General features: G+C 41.5%; 1 protein-coding gene across 1 annotated transcript in view; it reads right to left on the bottom strand.

Moving 5' to 3' along the window:
* ttc7a (tetratricopeptide repeat domain 7A) overlaps positions 1-25767 on the bottom strand; it is a 60675-nt gene that overhangs the window by 18278 nt on the left and 16630 nt on the right. Inside the window, exons 11-20 of the mRNA XM_087850378.1 lie at positions 23053-23136; positions 22352-22456; positions 16144-16261; positions 14503-14560; positions 14328-14400; positions 14058-14218; positions 6645-6761; positions 4375-4487; positions 3729-3863; positions 482-684 (exon numbers count right to left, since the gene is read on the bottom strand). Of these exons, the coding sequence (XP_087706504.1) occupies positions 482-684; positions 3729-3863; positions 4375-4487; positions 6645-6761; positions 14058-14218; positions 14328-14400; positions 14503-14560; positions 16144-16261; positions 22352-22456; positions 23053-23136 (1167 nt within the window). The remainder of the gene's footprint in view (positions 1-481; positions 685-3728; positions 3864-4374; positions 4488-6644; positions 6762-14057; positions 14219-14327; positions 14401-14502; positions 14561-16143; positions 16262-22351; positions 22457-23052; positions 23137-25767) is intronic.

Genomic DNA, 25767 nt, shown 5'->3' with positions numbered 1-25767 from the left:
TGACCACAGTGGGACATGGTTAAGTCTGACTGACAAAAGTCCTCTGAAATGTACTTTTATCTACACATTTAACTTCATTAAACAGCCCTACACTGTCTGAGTCAGAGCGTGTGAGCTAATCCACAGCAAGTCCAAATGTAAAAGATCTCGCGTGAAGTACACTTTTATATAACTTAGCTCAGTCAACTAAAAGCACTGCAAATATTTCATTAATATATGTGTGTGTGTGTGTGTGTGTGTGTTTTTAGCAGACATCAAATAAGTGTTTGCACATGTTCCGCTTGCATATTACATCAGTTTTGATTTAATTTACTCAATTATAGCATTTAAACATGTCACTGTAGCCAATCATGTGTTTGTGTGCATGTGTGTGAGAGAGGATACTGAACACCATGTTTGCATGTGTGACACTTGAAAGAGCAGAGCGTTACATAAGTTCTAACTTGATTTTGCAGCCTCTAAAGCATCCGCTGTCTCTCACCGTGTGCACCAGTATCCGTTCTCCTGTAGGATGCATGGCCAGGGCCTCGTCATACAGGCCTTTGGCTTCGTCCAGGTGGCCCCGGAGCTCGGCCAGGCGGCCCCGCTGCAGCAGCACAGAGTGAGAGTTGGGGAAGAGCGAACTGGCCTCGGCTATACAGAACTGAGCCTCCTTAAGCCGACTGTCTGCCATGAACAGCTCTCCTGCAGGATGACACGGAGAGAGAAGTAGAGAAAGGAGGTGAAAAGGTCAAGAGAGGAAAAGAGGTGGAGAAGAAAAAGGACAGAATGACAGAGGAGGGAAAACAATAAAAGAAAGGAAGTGATGAAGCAAAGATGGCGAGCCAGAGAAAGAAAAGCGGAGAATAAGAGTATTAATGCCCTGAGTAACCCTGTGACAGTGACTGTGATGAACTTTGTTGTGAGTTCAGCAGCATCATGTAAAAATAATATCTGTGCAGTGCTCAAATACTACACACAACCACACACACACAAACCATGAAAGTGAGAGTCGGAGCGATTTAGTGGCTGAAAGTCATGAAGCTGTTGCCTAATATGGCCATCACATATTAAAGCTGCCTGCCTCCTTTCTTTGCTGCTGGGAAGATGAGGACAAACCCCACACACAAATGTTTACACACACACAAAGTCAGAATCACACCCACAAGCACTTTACTCTCCAATAAGACCTCAAAAATAAGAGCTGACCACAGGACCTGCCCCCTCAGCTGGAGCAGACCAATGTGCGGACCGGACGCTTCAGCGGGACCCGTCAATCATTTACGTGAGAGGACATTGGGGTCAACAGGCAGAGAAACCCTGAGAAGGAAACCCTTCAGCTCTAAAACACTGACAGCATTGTGCGCCCGTGTTACAGAGAGGGCTGTTGTGCAAATACACCGAGAGAGCCGTCTGCTCCCGAGCGCAGAGAACCCATGTGTGTGTTTGGTAGCGGATGTTTTGTTTGTTTACCTGTGTCTCAGAGATGCACAGATGGGAAATACTTAGTGCACGCATGCTACCTCTGCGAGATGAGAAAACAAAAAAATGGAAGAAAAAAAAACAAAAACCCTTTTCAGCTGCCTCAGGGTTCCTTTTCATGGCTTCATTTTGGGGGAAAAGGTTTCAGTGAGCGATTATGTAAGACTTTCTCCTGCTGCTCATAGGAAAAAACTGTTAGATCAGTGCCTGCATGCACAGAGAATATTTATATGTTTAGAGCTAAGTATGCGAGTCTCACATACTGCTAAATGTATTCCTTTTAAAGAGCCGTGTGTGTGTGTGTGTGTGCGTTTTTCTGTTAGGCCAAAGAGAATGTAAGATAAGAAGAGGAAGTGACCGATGAGAAGAGGAATGCTATGAAAGAATGAAGGGGGGGGATTGGTGTCCAGCCTTGAGCCAGGGGCCACGCCCTTGGTTTCTCTCACACACACACTGCTCTCAGCAGATGAATAGCAGAGGCTCAGAGGTTACACATAGAAAATAACCTTCAGATTACACAAAGCCACGGGGGACGTGACCGCTTGGCTCCATTCAACCCCTCTTCAACAAATTTCCCACGTGTGGGACTAATAAAGGTTATCTTATCTTATCTTATCTTGCGTCGTAAAGCATCGAATACAGCAAAGGCATCTTCGCTGTGTGCATTTCCATTCTTGCCTCTCATGGCTCATCCACTCAAACCAAGTGCAACAGATCCTCGGCCTTCATTTCCTGCTCATGCTCTGCTCTTTTATGTGAACTTCCTCAGGCAGGCTGAAGAAGGGTGGAGGCAACAGCGATATGGATAACTGGGCATTGTCTCCTTAACAGAGCAGTGGCCAAATGTATTTAAGCGCCGAGACACCTCAGTGTCAACTATTCAGCTATTTCATTTTAAACACCAACAAGCCTGCAAATAGATATTCTCTTCCAAAAATCTGCTATACTGTAACGCTGCGTTCTCCGTTCTCTTTCGCATGTAGCAAAATTAATATTCTCTGAGAATTTCAGTGACTGCTGTGCCCGAAACAAAAACGCACGCTCACAATGAACCGAACGCACAAACAGTGTCTCACTCCCTTGAGCGACTGAAACTCATCTGAGCTGATAAACAGGTCAGCAAGGCGTTGGAAGACAGCGAGGCTGCACAGCTTTCATTCACTGTAACATCGCACATTCATTAAAAGGTGCCAGCGGGGATTGTATTTGTATTTACTGTAGGGTAACCTGGATTTCTTTGGTGAGGTCATCACTGACACATAGTCGAATGTTTCAATAGCTATTGAGGCAATTACTGTAAAGACACATTTGCATCTGGTGTCTGAGTGAGTTAACTCAGTTGCCATTTCCAATTACTTCCTGTTTTATTTTGAAGAGTATGCCTACTCTACTAAATACTAAAATACTAAAATAGTAAAATAGTACCTGCTCGGCCGGGGTTATAAGCGATCTGAGCAGCTACTAAAATGTGACATCATCAGACTGCATGCCAACAATTGGCTGGTTGGGGAATCACTCAGTGAGTCATGAGAGCGTCTCCTTCACGAAAATCAAAACCACCAACAACACCGTGGTCCCCGAGTCTGACGAAAAGCCACAGATCAACCAGCAGGTATGCTGTTGTGTCGACATCCACCTTTGTTTAAGCGTTCGTGGATCACCGGACGATCAGACACATTACTATAACAACAACCACTCACATTGGGTGAGTAGGTACTAATGGAAAAGGGGCTTTTGTAAACTCGAGCTTTTAATTTAGGTTTGTCATTGTGTCACAATCTTTTTTAATCGGTTGATTAAATTCATTACATGAGCTGCAGACTGGCTTTAGTGCTTACTGATAAACATTAGCATGCCAGTATACTGAACCAGCAGTGTGAACAAGGTAATCTATCAGCTAACGTGTTAGCATGGTGTTTTAGCAGACAGGTGCTGCTCATGAAAACACTGTCATGCTTTGCTGAGCTGTGGCCTCGTTGTCTACTTCATAGCTTTTATTTAAAAAAACTGGACGACTGAAATGGTTTCTTACTGTTGGGCTTCAGATCACTAGGGTAAAACATTCAATCTGATTCATTTGTCCAGCAAAGTTAATGCAAGCTTCGTCTTTATTTCATTTTTAGTTCACCAGTAAGTTAAAGCACATGGACCCCAACATGACATGACCTTGTATCTCAGATGAGGATGAAAAGAGGTTCAAATCCCAAAAGATCCCAACCACAATAATTTCTGAAATATCATTTTCATTCAAGTGTGCGCTCTCATACCAGCCTGCAGCCAAATGCGTTCCAGGATGGTCCAAATATAGGTGGGCCCATGGCGACGGGTAGAGCTGAGGTCTGACACCTCGGACAGAGCCGCTTCAAGACGGGATAGTGCAACTGATGAAGGACTCTGTGAACCTGAAGCAGGATCATAGGTAAGAAATGGGACCTGTTAGTGCTGCAAATGTTTCCTCATCATGCACATTAAACCAACTAAACACTAAAGTGGTGATTTACAACCTGAACAATGAATATGCATATGTTAGCATTGATGCAGACAGAAACTGTGTAAAAAAGTAAAATATTTCAAAGCCAGTAACTATAATGTCCTGAATCCCTGAACACTAAATGTGCAGGTTGCAGATCCTGCTCTAAACACAGGTGTGAGTCACATCATTGATATTTAAACAGCACATCTGGTTTCCGGAACTGGGTTGCAGACAAGCAAACAGGGCTTTTAATCCAGAATAGGTCAAAAGCTGGGGGATTTAGACTGACCTACAAATTCACCTTTCTCACTGCTATTTACCCAAAGCCATAGACAGAGCAGGATGTGTTTAACTTAAACTAATCAATCCAGCATGTTGCAATCCAAATATGCACTGTGACATGTCCTTTCTAAAAGATTTGAGCAAGCGAGAGAACAGACCAGTGGAGGCGTCCTGGAAGTCAGGCAGGGTGAGGTGGATGGAGGGTTTCCTGCCGCTGGGGCTGACCTCTGTCCTCTCAGGCATCGGTATACTGCTGCTGTCATCTGTCTCACTGTAACACATCAGAGAGGACATTCACATGTAATGTTTTTGTTTTTATCCGTGAGATTCCACCTGTGACTGAAATGATCAAGTCCATCTTAAATTGGCTTTAATACACATAATTTGTGTATTACAGCTCGCTTGCTAATAATGAAAAGGAAAGGCAAAGGTGTGCGATAGCCAGGTCCTCCTTCTGCTTTTAGCATTTTGCTATGCTAAAGCTAAAAAGTATCAACGACTCACTTTTAACATGAAGGCAGCATAAAGGAAAAATAAGTCAGGAAATGGTCAACTCTTAAATCAGTATTTTAAATCAGAGAATGGGTTATGAATATATAGATAGATAGACAGATAGATAGACAGATAGACAGATAGATATTCTTAAACATTTTGAAATGGCTAGGCTAGCTTAAATTACATTGTTCTAAAAAGTATTTGTCCATTTTTAAAAATACACATTTTTCCTTAATAAATGCAGTCTTTCAAAAATTGCACATTAAAGTTTATTAGCTTCCTCAGTTCTTTCCTCCTGCATCTTTTCTCTGTATCAAGTTAGAAGGAGAGGTCAAAGAAAAAAGCCAATGAAACATGAGCTAGCGAGCTAACTGTGCAGCAACACTAATGCATGCTTCCATGCAGAGGTTCACAGTGTAACCAGTGTGATGTCGAGCATTATACTTGTTACTGTAGCAGAAACTGCCCTTCCTGAAGTTCCAGCATGCCATTTATTCAAGAACCACTTGACTGAGCCATTAGTGAAGCCTCAGCGTTGTGGATGCATAGTAAATGCACAACATTCAGGGGAAAAAGATATTTTAAACCTTATTTCTGGAAAAAGTCATAAAATGTGAAGCCGTTTTTAATCAGATTCAAGTGGTGAGTCAGTAGATGTAGTTTTATAACCTGAAGTTATTGAAATGAGCTTTATTCTCATTTAAATAGAGATTTCAAAAAAATACCTACTGGTGTTACCCACACACGTCTACAAGGAGTTTAGTGTGGAAGCTATGCCTGAGAGTCAGTAATCAAACTCTCAGTCATCATCAGCTACTTTGAGTCATTGAAGTGGACCACTCCAATGTACTGGATGCAATGATTATCACCTGATGTGAGGTATGGACCATCTAAATTATTTTGCTTGTGTTCTGGTCGGTGAAATTCTAATGTGTCTAACATTTAGTATTTATTATTAGGTATAATTTTGTTTGTGTAATACATAAATAGAGTCTATGGAGGTACCTGGCTTAGCAAACTAGCTAGCATTAGCTGATGCTTTAACTTAGTGCACCACTTTTTGTCCAAATGTTGGTCAGGCGAGCACGGGACAGTCGTTGGTATCAATTCCTTCATGCTCCAGGAGCTGCCTGCATACTCTCGTCACATGAGTCCGGGAATCGCTGTGCACCAAAAGGAACACAGGACCCACCACACCAGCATTTTATCCCAATACCTAATGGCAGTCAGGGTGCTGTTGCCTACCCTGTAGAGGCCTGTGTGTCTCTCCTCAGATACGCTTCTACAGACCTTCACTGACCCACCACCAAGAGAGAGCTCTTGAGCAATGGCACGAAGGAGCTAAAACTGATTGAGAACCCCTTCTGCTGCCAAACTGACCAGATCAATATCCCAGATGTTTAACTGACTTCATGCTAAACTCTGATTAAGAAATGGGCAAAGAGTATATTTGTTGAACTATGTGAAAATAAAGAGTTGGATGGGAAATTTTTACAAAGAAAATACAAATTCCATGCAAATTTTTGTCTGTAATCGTTCTACCAGCCTATAAATAAATAGAATTTTTGCATTTGTTTTTTTTATATTTGTATTTTTGTATTGGTTTTGGTAGTGCCTTTAGTGTTCAGTTATTATGAAGGGTAATAATGAGCTTTGCTGTATGTCAGTTCTGGTATTCAAAACATGAAAAAGGTCAACATCTCAAAACCACTCAGGTCACAGGTAGAACATTATTTCAGAAAAAGCATTAATGCGTGAACACACACACACACACACACACACACTGAATAACACCGCAGCAGAGACAGCCGCCCCCTCCCAGCCTCATCGTGCACAACAGCACAGAAACTATTTGAGCTAAACGGTAATGCACATTTTGCAGCGCACGATAAACAAAGTAGCACCAATGCTTATCTCTCTTGTGCATGCTCACCTGGAGCGGCTGACATCATAGCGGCTCTGCCAGTGTTGCAACATCTCCTCACAGGTATGCAGGGCTGCAGCCGGGCCGAGCAACACCTCTTCAAGCTTTACCTTTGTGAACAGCAAACTGGAACAAGAAAAAGCCACAATGCATTTTTGTTTAAATTTGAACAGTTTTGTTTTGTTTTTATAACCAGAACATCTGTTCATATAAGATTAACTCATATGCACGTTAATCTGTAAACTGAGTGCGTGAGATTGAAAGCCTTGAAACAGTTCTTATTGTTACATAAAAGATTGGAGCTACCAGCAACAGACTTTAACCTTATTTGGTTACAAGAGTTAGAAAACACATCACAAGACATAAATTTGCATGCAAGCATGTGTGTTTGTGCTAGTGCAGTAGCTGGGAGCTTAGAGTCCATAAACATATTGCATGTAGAAAAATGCACATATGGATCAACAGAAGCAGAGACAGTAAAGATAGTCATCAACAACAACCTCTAAGAGTTGTGTGTGTGTTGAGAGGCTGATGAGAGGAGGCTGTAGAGTGTTTCCGCTCGGCCCTTTTAGTTGAAGACAACTGGTTAAGTGATGTGGGAGTCTCTGATGTGAAAGAGTGTATGTCTGTGTGTGTGTGTGTGTTTGCCGTTGTGTGTGTGTGTAGTAATTGCCAGAAGGGGCTCTCAGAGGATGGGGTCTGTCATGGGCATCACTCATCCATGAGTGTGAGGAGGGAGAGAGGGAAAGAGGCAGAGAGACTATGGTGTTTGCAACATCTGACGCCAAGCTGTCCACTGCCTCTGTTGAAGGCTCCTCCAATTATTCTGTGCTCTCCTGTCAAGGGGGAGGGAGGGAGTCTGGAGGGGGGGAGGCGGTGGGATGAAGAAGAGATGGATGAAGTGATGGAGGGAAGGTGAGGATCAATGGCTGAGCGAAAGGAGTTCGTGTCAGGGGAGAAAACTCTTGTTGAAATGCGCCTCGTTACTGACTCACGGGTCGGTGCACGGCTGGGAGAAGGGAGTGTGTGCGGAGGGTGTGAAGCAATGATGGAGGGATTTTTGAAAAGAAAAAAAATGTACGAGTGTGGGAGGAACGGGGTTGGATTTGCTGACATGCAGATGACAAGTGCTGCCGAGGGACGCTGAGTTAAGGATACGCCTGCCAGTAGGAGTCCACCAGAGTGTGGTTGTGTGCATCTCTCTAGACTCCCCGTTACCGGTGCGACAAAGCGTTTAGAAGCTTTGTGATGATGTAAACCCATCTAAGTGTTAAGATGTGACAAAGTGTGTGTGTGTGGGTGTATCTCACGTGAACAAAGAACCGCGTAACCTGAAAGTTTGTAATTATTTTCTAATAAAGCTGCTGAGTTTCAAATGAGCACGTAAAACTTATATTGTGTAATGTTTGTACAACAAATAATATAAATTTCATACTCATTCACAAATAAATTACAGTAATCTTGCTTTTTTCTTCCAGTCAGTTTCAATTTGTCATTAATGAAACCCACTCCTTCATGGTAATTTCAAAATAAGAGCTTGCAAAGAAATAAATTTGCAAGTTTCTTCTGAAACTGAAAGAAAACTAGAGTTCATAGGAGGCCATTAATATGGTTAATGGAGCTACATAACTAAAAAAGTGCTTTGAAATCAGCAAAGATACCCTGTTGTTCTGAATCCCTTGTTTAATTTAATGAAGTTCAAGTTATTGTATATTGTGCACACTCACTGACCACTCTCTAATCAGCCAAAGGTGATTTAAGTGTTGCTGCCAGACGGGCAGGTCTGAGTATTTCAGGAACTGCTCATCTATTTGGATTTTCCCGCATAACCATCTCTAAGCTTTGCAGGGAATGGTGAAAATGCCTTGTTGATACCAGAGATCCAAGGGAAGATTGGCCAGAGTGCTTCAACCCAATAGGATGGAAACAGGGGCTCAAACAACCAATCGCCAACAACCAAGGCATCCATCTCTGAACACACAAGAGATGAAACCTTAAAGCAGACAAGCTACAGCAGCAGAAGACCACAGCGGGTACCTCTCCTGTCAGCTGAGGCTACAATATACACAGGCTCACCTAAACTGGACCACAGAGGACTGGAAAAATGTTGCTCTGTTGCAACATTATGATGGTAGCATCACAATTTGGCCTAAACAACATGAAAACATGGATATAATATAATCCAATGAACGATAAAACTAAAAAGAAATGTCTTTTGCTGCTTATCCTGCATCTTTTAGAATATTAAAAAGACTGGCTCACCTGATGATTTCATCAGGAGCAACTCAGAGTTCAGTATCTTCTTCAAGAATACTTTGGCATACAGACTAGAACAACCAGGAATTAAACCAACAACCCTCAAACTAGTAGATACCCTGCTCCACCTCTGGAGCCATAGCCACCCACAACAACAAACATCTTCAAGAAGATGGTTGTCATTTTCTATCAACTAAATCTTATTTGTAGAGCTCCAAGTGTTCCTCTGCATAAACACTATGAGTTCAGCTCTTGAGTTCCCACTATATGTGAGCTGTTTGCAGACGTTGTTAGGTGCAATGTTGCATCAAAACATTGCCTCGCTTCCCTCATGCAATATGGCAAACACACCATCCCGATTTGCTGGTCTATTTAAGCTGTAAATTTCCCATATTTCCCGCTGATATGTCAATGCTGCCACTACTGCCCTGCATTGCTGCTTGCTCTTTCAACCCATCCACCACCCCGGCATCTACCTGTAGGCTTCATGGCTAGATTAGACCATCATCATTCCCTAGATGCCAGTTTCTAACTATATTCTGCTACTGTAACAAATAATCAAACGCGAGTTTTCGGACCTCTGGAAAGTGTTGAAAGGCTTTTGAATAATGTTTGTAGTGCTAAATTTCACTGGACTGCACTATTGATAAAAACTGGAGTTAAAATGACGGGAAAAGCTCAATTAATTTCATTACTTGCATCTTTTATGTACAAATATTGTCGTCATTTACTAGTTAATTCCAATAGCTTTTACTTGTTGGTAAAAGTAAAAGCAACTGGAATATACTTTCAGATTAAAAGCTTAAAAAGGGATGTGTTTTGCCCTTTCGGTTAGTGAAAGGCTTCAGTAGCATCAAACATGATGAACGTCATCTGAAAAACAGCAAAGTGAAGCAAACTGTTACAACGGAAAGGTATCAATCAGAAAACGGGAACATCGGCATATGAAATTGGTGAAATTAGGAAAAGATGTCACAGTCACTGATATAGGGCTTCTAATATGGCATATTAGAGGGTATAAAACAAAAAAAACAAGTTTGTTGAAAATATAGCACAGTAAAGTCATATATTCATTCTATAGAATGTTTTTGCACGATTAATTCACTGAGAACATAAAAAAGAAATATCAACTGATCTAAGTCATCCAAGGATAGAGCCTTTTCCTCTATTACAATCAGTGCTCTCCCTCACAGCTCCACAACAGACAGATTTCATCAAGATTACAACATTCAAAACTGCACAAAAATTACAAAGGCTGTCATTTCCAGCCTCCTGGGAGTGAGCCTGGTGTGTGCAGAGTGGAGTGTTTGAGGATGCATAGCAGTGAGTAGTGTAGCTCAGAGTAAGAGCTCAGTGGTGGCTGGCTAAGAGCGGTGAGCACCAGCGTAAACTCCATATAAAAATAGCTAATAATGTTCCTTAGAAAAAGTGGTACATGTACAGTATTACTCATTCTGCACTCCCACAGATCAGAGTGCGGATACTCTACAGGCAGATGGGTGCACGCACACACACAGAAAAGTGCACGTGTGCGTCACACTCGAGTATATAATGAGTATACAGATATACAGTATGCACATCCATAGAGAATAACATGCAAGACCCATGCTTGCTCAGAGCACACAGTAATCCAGGCCTGCATGTGCAGGCTAACACATGCTTGTGGAGAATCACACACACACACACACATGTAGCAGTACACGCTCCTGCTGCAACATCCCGTTAGATGAATGCAGAATCAAAGGCTGGGATTAATCATTCTCTTTAGTACAAACTGTGAGACCACAATCACTGTCTCTACTCCTCTCTCTCCCTCTCATACACACACATGCACACATGCAACCCTCCCCCCTCGTCCCTGTATTGCCTCAGCTCTCTCAATCTGTAGCAGAATCCCATTTCACATTGAAATGCATGCCTCTTTACTGAGTGATTAAAATTTCAAAGAAAAGGGAGAAATGGAGACTGAAAGATAAAAAAAAATGAGAGACAAGAAAAGGAAGAGAAAGAAAGAAGGAGATAGGATGAGACGGAGAGACAGAAGACGGCAGAAGCCGGGGGTAGAGGATGTGGGAGAAAAAGGAGGAAGGAGAAATTGTGTATGCTACAGTGAGCTGACAGTTTGCTGTGGTGCAGAGAGGCAGTGGCAAACAAGAATCACACACATGCATGCACACATGCAGTGACACACAAACATGCGTGAGCAAGATTACGATCTCAAACACACGGTCGCATCCTCTTCGCCCCCTCCACAGCAGACAAGCACACACACAAAACACACACGTGCACGACTGTCGCGGAATGCGAGCTTTGATCTCAGATGCTCGCTCACGTATTCAAAGCAAATGATATTCAATGAGCTCGTTACTGAGAAAACACATCCTTTCACACCAAGTCTTTGGATCTTTTATTCTCTGACTCTGAGGTCTGCAAATGGGCCTCAGTCCAGATGGTCCAGAATGTTCTAGGATGGATTTAGGACCATGTTTCTGTTTGCAGTGGCTGGTTGCATTGCATTGCAAGTTCAGTAATACAGTGTTTGCAAAAGGCCTTCATAATATTTGACTATTCCTCTCCGTCTGCATGGAAACAAGCATACTCTGTAGGTTCAGGTGGAGACATTGATGCATTACTATATAAATTTGAGATTTAATACTGGTGTTCCTATTAAAAACCTGAGATGGCTCAGTCAGTGAGCAAAAAAGCTAACTTTGAAAAGAGATGAGTTGCTGTCTGACTGCTGCCACACAGTCACACAACAGTATCATCTGCATAGAAATTTAGTTAATTTTTTAGGAAAAGCTATTCTCGCCTGTACATATCCACACAACTCAATAACACCACCAGGTTACAACTTGCTAGCTATATAGCTAACACTGAAACTAAATTTATCTGGCTTTCCTCACTAATTTATTATGTAAAGGCTGGCTAAGGGTGAGAAAGAAAGTGAAAAGAAGGAAAAGAGAAATTACAAGGTTGTCATTATTTCATAGATTCAATTTTGAATAGTTAAAATTAACTGATTGAGGCAGATACTAGCAGCTAGCAACTAGCATTTTGAGTTGCACTTCTGGTGACTCTTCTTTTGGCTCTTTTTTTGGTCTCCACCTACTTCATCATAAGCTGCCAAAATGCTCCACTTCGTCTGACTGGCTTCATATACATCACTTAAAAAAACCTAAAAACAGCTACTGCGAATAAAAATAGGATAAGAGAGAGGATATCAAGAAGCTAATCAGCTGCTAGCTGCTGCTGCTAAAACAGCTGCTAAGAGAGCAGCTGAGGGAGATGCAGAAGGGAACACACTGACACTAGAAAATCTTTCAGTATAAAGCTAATGCAAAAAAAAAAAAAAATTCACCAGTGCCCTGCTCATAACTTTATTTTTGTAATCCAACTTAGACCAGCTATCACTTTAGCTATAATGTTTTGTAAGCTATTATGTGGTTCATGATTATTGATTGGCTAATACTTTGGGCTTAAGCAAGTAGAGCCAGCCTATTCACATCGCTACTGTATGCCTCTCTCTCCACTAATCTGATGGCTTAGTTTCAATGTGTATTACTGACTTGACAGTAAATTATTATTACAGGTAACAATAAATAATACATCTGGTAAACCTCGATTAATGATTCATTTGTTCCTTTCAGGAAACTACCAATAAAAAGATATGTTTCCTTTTTTCTTTCCTTTTTTTCTGACTCAGTGTCTTGGTTGTGATCTGTAACAACAGTTTGGAAACAACAATGATGCTGCCTGCTCTATCCATATGACCTCATGGTTACCGGGGCGATGGGGATTCCTGGCGCAGAGAGTGATGTGATTGGCTGAGCCCGGAAAAGAGCTCTTAAATGGGTCAAAGCAGCCAAGTGTCTCTGCGAAGGAGGTGTGTGTGTCTAAGAGTGTGTGATTGTGCATCGAGACAGTGAGAGAACGCATGCGAGCTACCGACTGTACCTACAGCACAGATCGGTAAATCAGTTCTGTAATCAACAGTGTCTTTCCTGGATCCTCCCACTCTGTGTTTTTCTCCTTCTGTCAGGCTCTCGTGTCCTTCCTTCCTTTCGCTGTTTGATCAGTTTTGTTGTTTTTTTTCTTGTCTGCATTTCCTCTCCCTCCTGATCTATGGATGCACCCCATCTGTCTGCTCTGCAACCGTGGAGGCCAACACTGACCCCAAATGGCTGTACTCTGTAATGCTTGACTGGGCTTTGAGATAGAAAGAAAACACATCAGAAAGATGATGCAACATGCTTCCAAATTATTTTTAGTGTGAAATAATTGGCCTTGATAGTTAATGTTGTCAGTGTCAGATACAATAGAGCTTTTTCCACTGCTAATGAGCATGTTTTTTTTTTAGATGTTTTTGTGCCGGATGACTAGAATTATGTGCGTGAAATACTGTTAGGAAAGAAACCAGAGCTATGGGCTCATGCTGCAACCAACCTGCTTCAAATGCGTTCCAATCAAACCGGATTCTAATTAAAAATCTTTCTTATCACTTTCTCATACTCATGATCTTGCGTACTTTGCCTACTACAATACTTTATCTATTAACTCTGGTATACTTTAAAAGTCTTGGTTGAATATGATTCTGCACAAAGGTGAAGAAATTGTTAGTAATACCAGCCCTGAAGCCAAAGGTCAAAGGTTCAAGCCCTTAAACCTTTCCTTTCACATTACTACTTTCCTCCATGCACAAATGAGTTCACTTTAATTGTCAAAGTGTGTGTGCTTAGCGTAGCAGACAGGTGGGTTTATGTGTTAGGATGTCTAAGCTCAGCCAGGACAGCAGCGCTTAGGTCTGGGTCAGAGCTGCAGTGTTAAAAGGGTAAGGGTGTATGAGGGGCATCGGTACCGCAATGCAGACTTCCACTCTGGCACGTCTAAATAAGGCTTCAAGTGTGTGTGTGTGTGTGTGTGTGTGGTGTGTGTGTGCTTGGCCTTTTGTGTAGCGGAGCAGACACCCTATCCCTACGGAGAGGACTGGTGTTAGGATAGAACCTGGCTGCACCACTCTCTGGAGCTCTCTTACACACACACTTAAAAAACAATCTACAAAGTGTTAGAAGTGCAGCGATCGATTGAGTTATCCTCAGTCCACCAACATTTTCTGTTGCGTACGTGTGTGCATGTGCGTGTGTGGGATGGCATAGTAGGTTTTACTTGAAGTTGTCAGGGTGCTGGCCGAGGGCCAAAGTAAGGGTGTCCAGAGCATGACGGTGGTGTTTCTGGGCACTGAGCAGCAGGGTGAGCAGGTGGAGGGAGTGTAAGTCATCCCCACAGAGAGATAAAGCTGCCTGAAGGGGCTCCATAGCTGCTGATACCTGCCAGATAAACACCAAATTTGTCAAAAAGAAAAAGAAAAAAAACAAGTTTGTCAAAAAAACAAACAAAAAATAAGCTTCAGTATTGATTCCATTGGCTTGCTTTTACCTGGCGTACGATGGCCAGCTGCAGAGCCAGGTACATGGCAATCTGCGCATCCTGAGGGTCCAGTGAATGAGCTCTGTAGAGGGAACAAATAGCTCAGTGAGGGTGGACTGTTGAACTGTGTGGCTCGCTTGCGTGGCTGAAACATGTGATAGAGAATGAAACAAGCCTGACTTACTTTTTCAAAGCATTTAGTGCCTTTTTGTTGAAGTCGTTTCGGTCTGTGGTCAGAGAAGCTGCAGGAAAAATGGGAAATTTACAATTTCAGATAAAAATAAAAGCTGATGATGGACCACAGTTCAAGCAAGTTAAAACAAGAGTTGGAATAAGGGGCAGTTATATGAAGGCCTGTGTCTTGACAAGTAGCTTAGACAGTCCATCATTGTTGATGTTGACTAAACTATTTCCTATTAGCCAGAAATGAGACCTACCGTATTTTTCGGACTAATAAAGGGCACTTAAAATCCTTTAATTTTCTCAAAATTGACAGTGCGCCTTATAATCCGGTGCACCGCATGTATGAATTCTGGTTGTGCTTACTGGCCTTGAATTTTATGTGGTACATGGCGCTCAAAAATCTGTTTTAGTACGACTTTGGTAAGCTACGAAGCAGCACCGCCTGATGGCTTGCCGGAGCATTATGGCTACCGTAGTCAGGAGCCTCGAGGAGTAATCTGGGTCCAAAACTCCGTCAGCTTCAGGTCCCAAAGTCAAATGAACACTGCGGCATCACTGAGAGTTAAAAACTGTCTAAATTCTTTCATCTTTAATAAAATGATCAGCGTTGCTGCTTTACCAGGTGTAACAATTAAGTTTAACATCCAGGCATCCATGAAATCAGAATTTATGACATTTTACGGAGTTAGCAGTTAGTTAGCTCGCTATTTTTTACCTTAATATGATATACCATGTTCTGACTGAGAGATTTCTGAAAAATTAAAACTTACAGCTCTGCTATCACAATAAAAGTTAACGTGGCAGGATGCTGTAAACAGATCAAACTTCAGTCGGGCGAACAAATGAGATAATCCATCCACAATACGAGGTTAGTTATTAATATGCAGCAACAACATCGGAACAGAGCAGCTGCGAGATAATTCTACATTAATGAATCAATGGTACGAACGAGGAGGAAGCAAGAAGAATGAGTTGAGTAAAGTTTGACTTATCTGACTGTTTTGTTTCGCTTAATGCGCCTTATAATCCGGTTCGCCTTATGGTCAGAAAAATACGGTAAATCGTGTCCTATGGAACAGCTCAAACTCATCACAAGGTTTTCTAGCTAGCTGCCTTCACCTACACTTCACTTACAGTTTTGCATTATGCTGATTGACGCTCAGGTTTTAGATTGCTCCAACGCTCCATTTCGTATGAGGTCAATGAGAGCAGATAATTCACTAAACCCAGGGCAAAGCTCTGGCTGTGGACATAGTTTCCCTACACTTGTTGCTCGGTTCCTTTTTTGGGGAGCAGTTTGAACTGACAGGTTTTATAAAGGTCCAGTCTAATATAAGGCAAACATGAATTATTGAATCAGGCAATGCTACTCTCACAGACCCAGAATAAAAAGTCCCATAGACAGTAAGATCTAGTTAACACTTGTCGACTAAGCTATTTCCTGCTGGCAGCGGACAGAATTTAAACTGTGTCCATTGGAAATCAAGTGAACCCAGGGTTTTGTAGCTGGCTGCCTTCTTCTTTGCATGACCACAAACTGCTGCTTTTCTCAGGGAATTCCAAACAAATGACCAGTGGTATTGTTTTTATTTTGGACAGGATGTTCTCCATATATTTCTTCAGATTGTGTGGTTAGATTTACCATCAGAGGCCTGCAGACTGCAGCAGAGTCCCAGAGCCAGGTAGGCTTTAGGCAGAAATTCTCCTGCTTCCTCCCCCATAGACACCACACTCTGGGACAGAGCCTCTGCCTCCTTGATCTGCATACACACATAAACACATTAACCTCTGAAGGATGTTAGCTGGGATGAATATGCGGCAGAGGGACGAGGAAAAACACCCAAGTTGAATCAATTTTTGGTGCAACAATAAGCTACATGGAGATTGGGCTGTTCGAAGCATCGCGCAGAACTGTCTCTTTGTCTTCGATCTCTTTGCGTAATCCCCAGCTGACTCTGTGATGTGGAGATCAGTGCTCTGTAGAAGCCACACCATCTGTTACAGTCGACTCAGTTGACTTCTTGTTCTTTTTGGGGCTCTTTGAGACTCTGGTTGCAAAGCTGGGATCAATCACATGCCTCCCTCATGGGTGAGCATGATGGACAAGACTGATAAAACTCATAAAAATAAAAAAAATATCTATATTTGCTGTGTGAATTGTGAGGTACTGTAAAGTGAGCTGAAAACTTTGCCAGTCTGTCCAGCAAAATGTGTCTGCGATGCAGTGGGGAGGGACGTGAGTTTAGTGCGAGGACAGTCCGGACAGATTTGCTTGAAGGACAGCGCAGAGTTTGCTGAAGGACACACACGCTCGCCCACACACACAGCAGTAGACTGCAGGCGGTGTGTGGCTCAGCCGAGCCGAGGTGCTCTGAGCTGAGGAAAAAGTGTGTCACTCCGTGTGAGGTATGGCTGGTGGCGGGCGGGCAGGTGGGTAGATGGGCGTGGGTGGAGGTGGGGGGGTAATGCCTTTGACAACACACCAGTGCAACAGCAAGCAAACTGCTCTGACACCCCCCCTCCGCTTCATGTCCTCCTCCTCCCTTCATCCTCCTCCTCTGTTCTCTCTCCCTTCCTCTGAATCCAGCCCTCGCTCTTTTAAAGCCTGCGCACAATAGACCAGCCGTTTACACGCGGACCCTGTCCGTGCACGTTTCAGGCAGATTATGATTTTGTTTTGTTTTTTCTCCTCCCCTTGAACAGTGTGGAGAAAGAACACGTCGCCATTGTCGGTGGAAAACCTTGAATCTGCAAAAAACTGCTCTTCAGGAATTTAGAAAAGCAGCTTTACGTGCAAGATCGAGAGTCCCACAGTTCATGGTGATGTCACTGGTTTGGGCGATTTCAGATATGTCTACAAGAAACCTACGAAAAACCAAAGAAAAGAGCAAAAAATGTTAAAATAAATAACGTTGTTGGCTGCAGTAAATATCAGCCCAGACTGTCCAGTGGAGCTGATGGTGGATAACAGTGGCACATTTATGTAATGCCACACTGCACTACGACCATAGTGTCCCATTGTGATTACGGCTGTAAGCTCCTTAGTGTTTCCAGCCTGCCATGATCTCCAGCCACTGACAGATGTGCTCTCTCCATTTGCCTCTGTTAGCTCCACTTTTCTAATCTCTCTTTCTCTCTCCAACTCCCTCTCTCCCTCTACACTAAATAACACTGTTGGTGTTATTTTCTCTTCCCTGCTGAGATCATGCACTGAAGGAGTATCCAAGCAGGCCTGGGATTCACAGTAGTAGTGTGTAACTGCCTGACTGACCCCAGCATCAATCCCAAATATCAGGGGTCTCGAACTCCAGGCCTCGAGGGCCGGTGTCCTGCAGTTTTAGATCTCACCCTGGGTCAACACACCTGAATCAAATGATTAGTTCATTAACAGGCCTCTGGAGAACTTCAGGACATGTTGAGGAGGTAACTTAGCCATTTAAATCTGCTGTGTTGGATCAAGGACACATCTAAAACCTGCAGGACAGCGGCCCTCGAGGCCTGGAGTTTGAGACCCCTGCCAAATATTAAGGACCCGGTGATGTCATCTTACAACTTTTGATCAGCACATTAGATGCACTTTGCAATTCTGTGACTCGATTTTATGTTATATTCTTGTAAGTACTAGCCGAAGCTGACCATGTGCAAGAAAACTGCTTCCATGGGAATTAAGAAGGTAAGCAGCAGCCAGGTGGTGCTAATCAAATGCACTTGATGAACTAATCATCAGCAAGTATGAGCATCTCTTAACACAAAGCTAAATGTTCCCAAGAGGGAAAGAAACTGCAAAAATCCCAGCAGTTAGATCTCAGACTCTACAGACCTCAGCCAGCATGTTAAATGTTAAAATTCATGACAGTACAATTAGAAAAAGACTGAAGAAGTATGGCTAGTTGGAAGGTCTGCCAATTGGGTCGAGTGATGTTTTTGTGACAAAGCTAGAGCTCTGCAGCAAAAAAACTAACCACAAAAAGTCATTTTATCCCAATAATCTTAGTTTTATAATTGTTAAAAAAGCAAAGCTGTTCTGTTTTCCAACTACTGAAATCTTTTAGTAGCACTAAACCATGGGCTGCTTCCAGCATCTGACTGAGGGTGTAAAAATGTTTTAACTGACACCCACGAAGCAGTGGAAAACTATAAAATGATATCAAATGGCTTCCAGCTTGTAATTCCCACTTTCCAAAATGGCATTAAGAAACGTCAGTTAAGGACAACTGTGAAAAGAAAGGCAAGCTCTGGAAGAACAAATTTACATGGCTGCTGGATAGAAAGGCAACGTAAAACCCCCATATGACAGCAAATTAGCTAAAAGAAGGTTTAACTGACATGAGCGTGGTAGTGCACCATTTCACAACGCAGCTCTGATGCACAAACAAGAAACGCAAGCTCAAGTTTTCCGACTAGTCCCTATAGATTCCGGACATGAACATCAGTAAAAATTTGGGAGGAGATCTTAAAAAGGCTGTGGTTGCAAGTCAGGCTCAAAATATATCTATCTCTCTCTCTCTCTCTCTCTCTCTCTCTCTCTCTCTCTCTATATATATATATATATATATATATATATATATATATATATATATATATATATATATACCATAAATACGTGTGAACTTGATCTTCCATTTCTGAAGTTTAAAATAAAGCAACGGTACACTAAGATTTGTTTCCTGCTGTATTTGCCGCACGTTGTTTCATTTTAAAACTAATGAACTACATCATTTGCTTGTGGCTTCCCACACTTTTGCATACTGTTTTGCAGGCTGGTTGTGTGACAAGCCTTTTACGCTGTCAGCATCTCTGTCAGTTATGAGCGTTCGCATTATCAAGAAATAACACTCAATCACGCTAGCTGCTCCTTGCCTTGAGCTAAATGCTAATACCGGACTGCTAATATCCTTACCGTGACAGTGCTGACATGCAGATGTTACCAGATGTAAAGTAAATGTTAAGCTTTGAGGGCAGATGCAGGGCTGCGTGCATGACTTCATTGAAAAGAGCTAATTAGTATGTATGAATGTAATTGCTAAATCCGTTTTAAGAAGAAGAGACGTGAAAGTCGTTGTCATGTGGCAAACAGGGCTGCTTCATTATGGCAAAAATAATAATCACAGTTATTTTGGTGAATATAGAAACCTTGATTTTTAAGATCTCCACCGTGCTTGACATGTGATATGAGGTGTTGTTGGCCAAACATGGCGCTGTGTCATGGCTAAACATGATCTAGACCAGGGATTTCCAACTCCAGTCCTACAGAGCTACTGTCCTGCAGCTTTTAGATGCATCAATAGCTTGTTACCAGGCCTTTTCCTAACTTGATGGCATGCTGAAGAGGTAATTCAATCATTTGATTCAGCTGTGTTGGAGTAAAGATACATCTAAAAGCTGCAGGCCAGTATTTCTCTAGGATTGGAGTTGGACACTTCTGTTCCAGACGTCATGTGGTTTGTCCAGATGCAACACAAAGCTGAGCAGTGCTGCCATGTCTTTCTCATGGCAACACTTCCAAGCAAGCCATACTTTTTCAGTCTTTTTCCAATTTTACTCAAGAACTTTAACATTGTAACTGTAGAGTTTATGATGTTTATGATTGAAATTTCTCTGCAGATTCCTCCTTGGTATTGAGTTAACACACACCCGAATGGTCCAAAACATCAATTGCTGCTAATTACCCTTTTAATTCCTATGGGGAAGTACTTGATTTTTTAATTAGTTTGCTGCTTTTGAATTTTGCATTGGTTTTGATAATTAAATAATAGCATTGTGTGTGTCATGTTTTGCTTTTATTGCCATGTGTAGATGTGATTTGCAAAACAAAAAGTTCAAAAAGTAGGACCGAAATGAGAGAACAGTCAATGTAACAATAAATCAGTCATACTTTGTGTTTCATTAATGCAAATTTCTTTTGATGTTTATATTGGAAATCCCGGACACATCCCAGGAGGATGTATGAGGATATATTTGCTACTCTGCATCTCTGTGTCACTTCTTTATAGTTAATGGCATAATTTCCAGCACACTGCAAAACAGACAAGGAAAACAGCTCCACCTACAGAAATGTATGCATAGAAAATTTACACCACCACATGTATGCCTGGGAAATTTAGTCCAAACATCGCAGCGAAAGTCAAACAACATAAACATTTTTTTTAAAATATAATAATTATTATTATTATATAACTGCCGAGTCCTACAGATCTCCCCCTAAAAGTACATGTCATGCCAACAAAGGAAATCATCAGCATTCTAATCAAAGCATTTTTCAACCATTTTTTAAGTTCTCTTTCAAAACAAAACTGAAGTAATAGTCTTTGGTGCCAAAGAAAAACGATTACAGGTCACCAGAGAACTTCAATCTATACACCTAAAAACCACAAACCAGGCGAGAAATTTGGGTGTAGTGATGGATGCAGACCTAAACTTAGAAAAACACACTAAGACATTAACAAAATCAGCTTACTATCACCTCAAGAATATTTCAAGGATAAAAGATCTGATGTCTCAACAGGACCTGGAAAAACTAGTCCATGCATTCATCTTTAGTAGGCTTGATTACTGTAACAGCATCTTTACAGGTCTACCTAAAAAAATCAGTCAGACAACTACAGCTCATTCAGAACTCTGCTGCTCGAGTCCTCACTAAGACCAAAAAAGTGGACCACATCAGTCCAGCTCTGAGGTCTTTACACTGGCTGCCTGTCTGTCGGTGGATAGACTTTAAAGTTCTGATGCTGGTCTATAAAGCTCTGAATGGTTTAGGACCATCAGTGACCTCCTGACCCAGTATGAACCTTCCAGATCCCTCAGGTCACCTGGATCCGGTTTTTTATCAGTTCCCAGAGTCAGAACCAGACACGGAGAAGCTGCATTCAGCTTTTATGCTCCTTATATCTGGAACAAACTCTCAGAAAGCCTCAGATCAGCTGAAACACTCAGTTTATTTAAATCCAGGATGAAGACTCACCTGTTCTCAGCTGCATTTAAATAAAGCACCAAATCCACACTTTTAAACTTAAATTTCAAAACTTATATTTTAACTACTGATTTTATCTACTGTTCTGATTTTATATACTGTTTTTTTTTTGTTTGTTTGTTTTTGTTTTTTAATCAATTTTAAATCGTGCTTTTTATTTGTTTTTGTTTTTAATGTCTCTGTAAAGCACTTTGAATCACCTTGTTGTTGAATTGTGCTATACAAATAAACTTGCCTTGCCTAAAGCTCTTTGCCTGAATGAGCTGCAGACCAATCATGCCTCCGCAAGTAGCAGCTGCAAAAAGCCAAATTAGCCAGAAATATTTTGAAAGTATTTAAGTTGAAGTTTGTGCTTTTCGGCCCTTTTTTGCAAGTAGAATAGAATAGAATAGAATTCAACTTTATTGTCATTGCACATGCACAGGTACAGGGCAACGAAATGCATTTTGCATCCATGCAGAAGTGCTTTAGCCGTGATATAGATATATTACAATATATATTAGTAATAATATAGATATGTAAGTATATTACAGAAATGGGTCTATTATGGTATGTTATAATGTACACGGTATGAAGTATGTTAGAAATATTCTATAACTATAAGTATGTACAGGCTATAGTGAGTACAAGCTATGAACAGGCTATAAATATGAAAAACTATACAGAAATCTGAGATATACAGCTATACAGAAATGTGAACTATGCAAGTTATAAACAGTTGTAGGATTAAAAATTATCGTATGTACAGAATGATTATTTACACAGAACTATACAGTAGTGCAGTTAAGATAAGTGAGATATGTGGATAATTTCTACAGAGGCTATATAAAGTGCTAGTGGTTGTGAGTGGTAGTTAAGTAGATGTTACGTGTGTAATTACCCAATGCAGCTGATCAATGCAGACTTTAGCAGCCAACAAGGGCAACGAAGGGTCTTCTGGTCTCATCCTGGCACACTCTTTAAATACAGATACAGCACCAACCCCCTGAAACGCACACACACATACACGGAAATGTCAATGACAAATTGTGATTAATGAGCAAACAGCAGCCACTTATCATGCAGCCACAGATGACATGGATCGCTTCTGAGCGACTGTATCAAACATACATTAACTGTCCTCACACAGCCCTAATAGACCCATTTAGACACACGGTCACTTAATACATGTAGGTCAATCATTAATGGACCACGTGCACGTGCACATGCGTGAGCACATGTGCGCGTGCACGCCCGCTGGCCCTAAATAGAAGCAGATCTGACAACACTGAGGCGGTCCCTCTCCTTCTAGGGAGCAGCCTATTTCTAGATCTCACCATTGATCTGCAGTCACTTTATCACATGCAATCCACATCAATTTTTCTGTCACACACATGGCTCTGTGCGCACACACACGCAGACACAGACACTTAGAGACTGAAAGAGCACTGTGAGGTATTCTGAGGACTCCCATTTAAAAAATGTGCCTTTTTAAGATTACATTTCATTGCCATGAATACCTAGATAGATAGAATAGATAGAAGATAGCTATCTCCTTTGGGTGTGATGTGGTGTTTGATTTAAACGGAGAAATGAGCTCACTTTCCGGGCGGCCATGAGTGACAGGCCCAGCTGGTGCCACAGGTGAAACTCGTTGAATGAAAACTTCATGGCTCGTTCCAGACACTGCGAGGAGAAAAACAAATACACAAACATGTTTAAGTTATGAAACTTTGTACAAGTAGAATGCGCCGATAAGAGTGGACGGTTCGGTGTGGACGTTAAGCTTTTTGTTTTCCTTTACAGTCACAAAGCTGAATGGCCACTGTTCGTAGCCACATTCCTCTCGCTCAAAATCGATTGTCAGTCAGCGCTCACCACCCACTCTGTGCTGTTTCAGTACATAATGATGTGAGTGATGTGTGTGTGGACAAGCACAGGATGGCGTGGAGCGCCGCTCAGTCAGATGTTGTCAGTCATGCAGAAGCGAGCTACATCAAGAAAAAAGGTCTGGCAACTAGTAGGATTAAAAAATGTGCACTTATTAGAAAGGTTGCACACAAAGTAACATGCAGACAAAGATGCCATGCTGAATAGAGCAAAGGCACACAATACCAACCTCTGTAGGATTTAATTGAATAAGAGAGTGTGGAATATGTAGCTAATTGTAGTCGTGAATGGGCTCTGTATTTTCTAACATGAACTGAAGCGTGTAAGAAATGTAATGGTTCACTGCAGGTCTTTATGAAGCTATATGAAGCTGCAACTGTCTCTGCTGCTACATGGCAGTATTGCTGACCCTTGTTAACCCAGCTAAATCAGGCCCCAAACCATTACAAATCCCTATTTAACCTCTGTTTAGAAGGGTTAATATATAGAGCTCGAAGTAAGCTTCAGCCAAATTGTAATAACAGAGGTTAAAAGATACAAGTGCGTTAAGTCTCCTACTGTACAGTACTTTGAGCTGCACCATATATAACTGTTGTATCAACTGGACTAAATACTTACAGTTTTGCACTATTAACAAACAATGGAATGACAATTAGCCTGGTGATAGATGTGTCAGCTGAGACATATGTGTTTAAGAAAATTGATGGAATTAATTTAATTAGATATTATTAATTGATAACTTTTCTAAAAACTGGTTCAAGAACCACCTATGAACAGTGTTTGCAAGGATGCCACTTGTTTTAAGGATATAGTAAGTAATTTTCTGAATTATGTAACAGAAAAAAAAGAAAATTGTGTTCATTCATTAGTGTGAAATTATGTCTTCCAACAGCAACTTCCAACCACTTACGTAACTACACCTTATAAAGATCACAAACAGCTTTTAAATCTTTTAAACTATAATGACCATTTAATAAATGCACATCTATGTTTTCATCATCGTTTTCTCATTATGTCTTAATCCACCTCCACTTCATCCTCTTCCTCCTCACTTCAACCCACCACATGAAATTCACCTTATGCCCGAAGTCAGGGAACATGCAATAACATTACTATTTATTCCCGATATTGTTGCAGTTACTCCTAGATATTGTCAGGCTGGCTAAACAAGAAACATCAGTTGGTTAAAAGCTAACAATATGCAGGTTAATATTAGGCTTGAGTATCCTAAAAATCGCTTGATTACATTCATACATCGTATGAGTTTATTTACTAAACATCACTAAGAGTCCAAAAATGTTCAATTAACTTCAAACAAAGTTTCACTAACAGCGGCTAAAATAGCAGCTAACAGCGGCTAAAACAGCGGCTAACAGCGGCTAAAACAGCGGCTAACAGCGGCTAAAACAGCAGCTAACAGCGGCTAAAACTGGCTAAAACAGCGGCTAAAACAGCAGCTAACAGCGGCTGAAACAGCAGCTAAAACAGCAGCTAAAACAGCAGCTCTTACTGAAAGAAAAGTTCAGGATATCCTCAGTAACTCTCTTTAGCATTGCTGTCATCAGACAGTCATATTTAAAAGTGGGACAAACAGCGGTCTAACAACCGACACTCACTATAGATGAATGATGACTAAAGTTGTTTGGATTACAGCAACCACCAGGATTATGCACTTGAACTGGGAGGGGTAAGGAAACCAAATTCAGCTGACTGCAGTCTTCAAGCTTCTATCGGTGAGATTTTACACTGTGTACCTTTAAAGAGTGCACAAGTAGGCAGGTGGGGGGTGGGAGGCTAAAATTATACAACATTGATTCTGGAAACTACAGTTCATGTTTGGTTTCATAATCAGGCCAAAACTACATGACTGGGTTAATGACAATGTTTGGGTGGGTTAAGGTAAAATTTGGCAAGCTGACTATCACATAGAGACACCTTACAGGTGAGAAACCAGCTGTGTCGACTAAAGGGCAGCATTTGAAGCCCTGAGACTGACCAAACATCTATCCATCTGTCCATCCAGACATCCTGTTAACTAGAGGGATGGACCCTATCCCAGCTGACTTTGGGTGAGAGGGTGGGGTACTCCCAGGTCACTAGTCCATCCCAGTGGGTATAATTCATAAAATGATTATTTCCTGTTTGAAACACCGACATAAATAAACATAAATTATGACATCACCAGTGATTAGTGTGAATTATTAATTACTAGAGTTTAAATTTTAAAAATAAAATTTACTAAAGTTTAATTAAGTTTATTAGCAATGGTCCTTTTAAAGTTTTTCAGTCAGGTGCTTATGTTATAATGAAAGTGTTTCTGCTACTACTCACAGTGGACATTAGGAGACATAACAGTGCTGTAAGCAGGAAAAACACGTTAGACCTTATATAAAACTAAGATGGAGCTGCGGCACATACTTGACAGAG

This window comes from Neolamprologus brichardi, chromosome 13, assembly GCF_056152115.1.
Source record: "Neolamprologus brichardi isolate AB-2024 chromosome 13, ASM5615211v1, whole genome shotgun sequence".
NCBI lineage: Eukaryota > Metazoa > Chordata > Actinopteri > Cichliformes > Cichlidae > Neolamprologus > Neolamprologus brichardi.
This window is presented reverse-complemented; position numbering and strand designations above follow the sequence as displayed.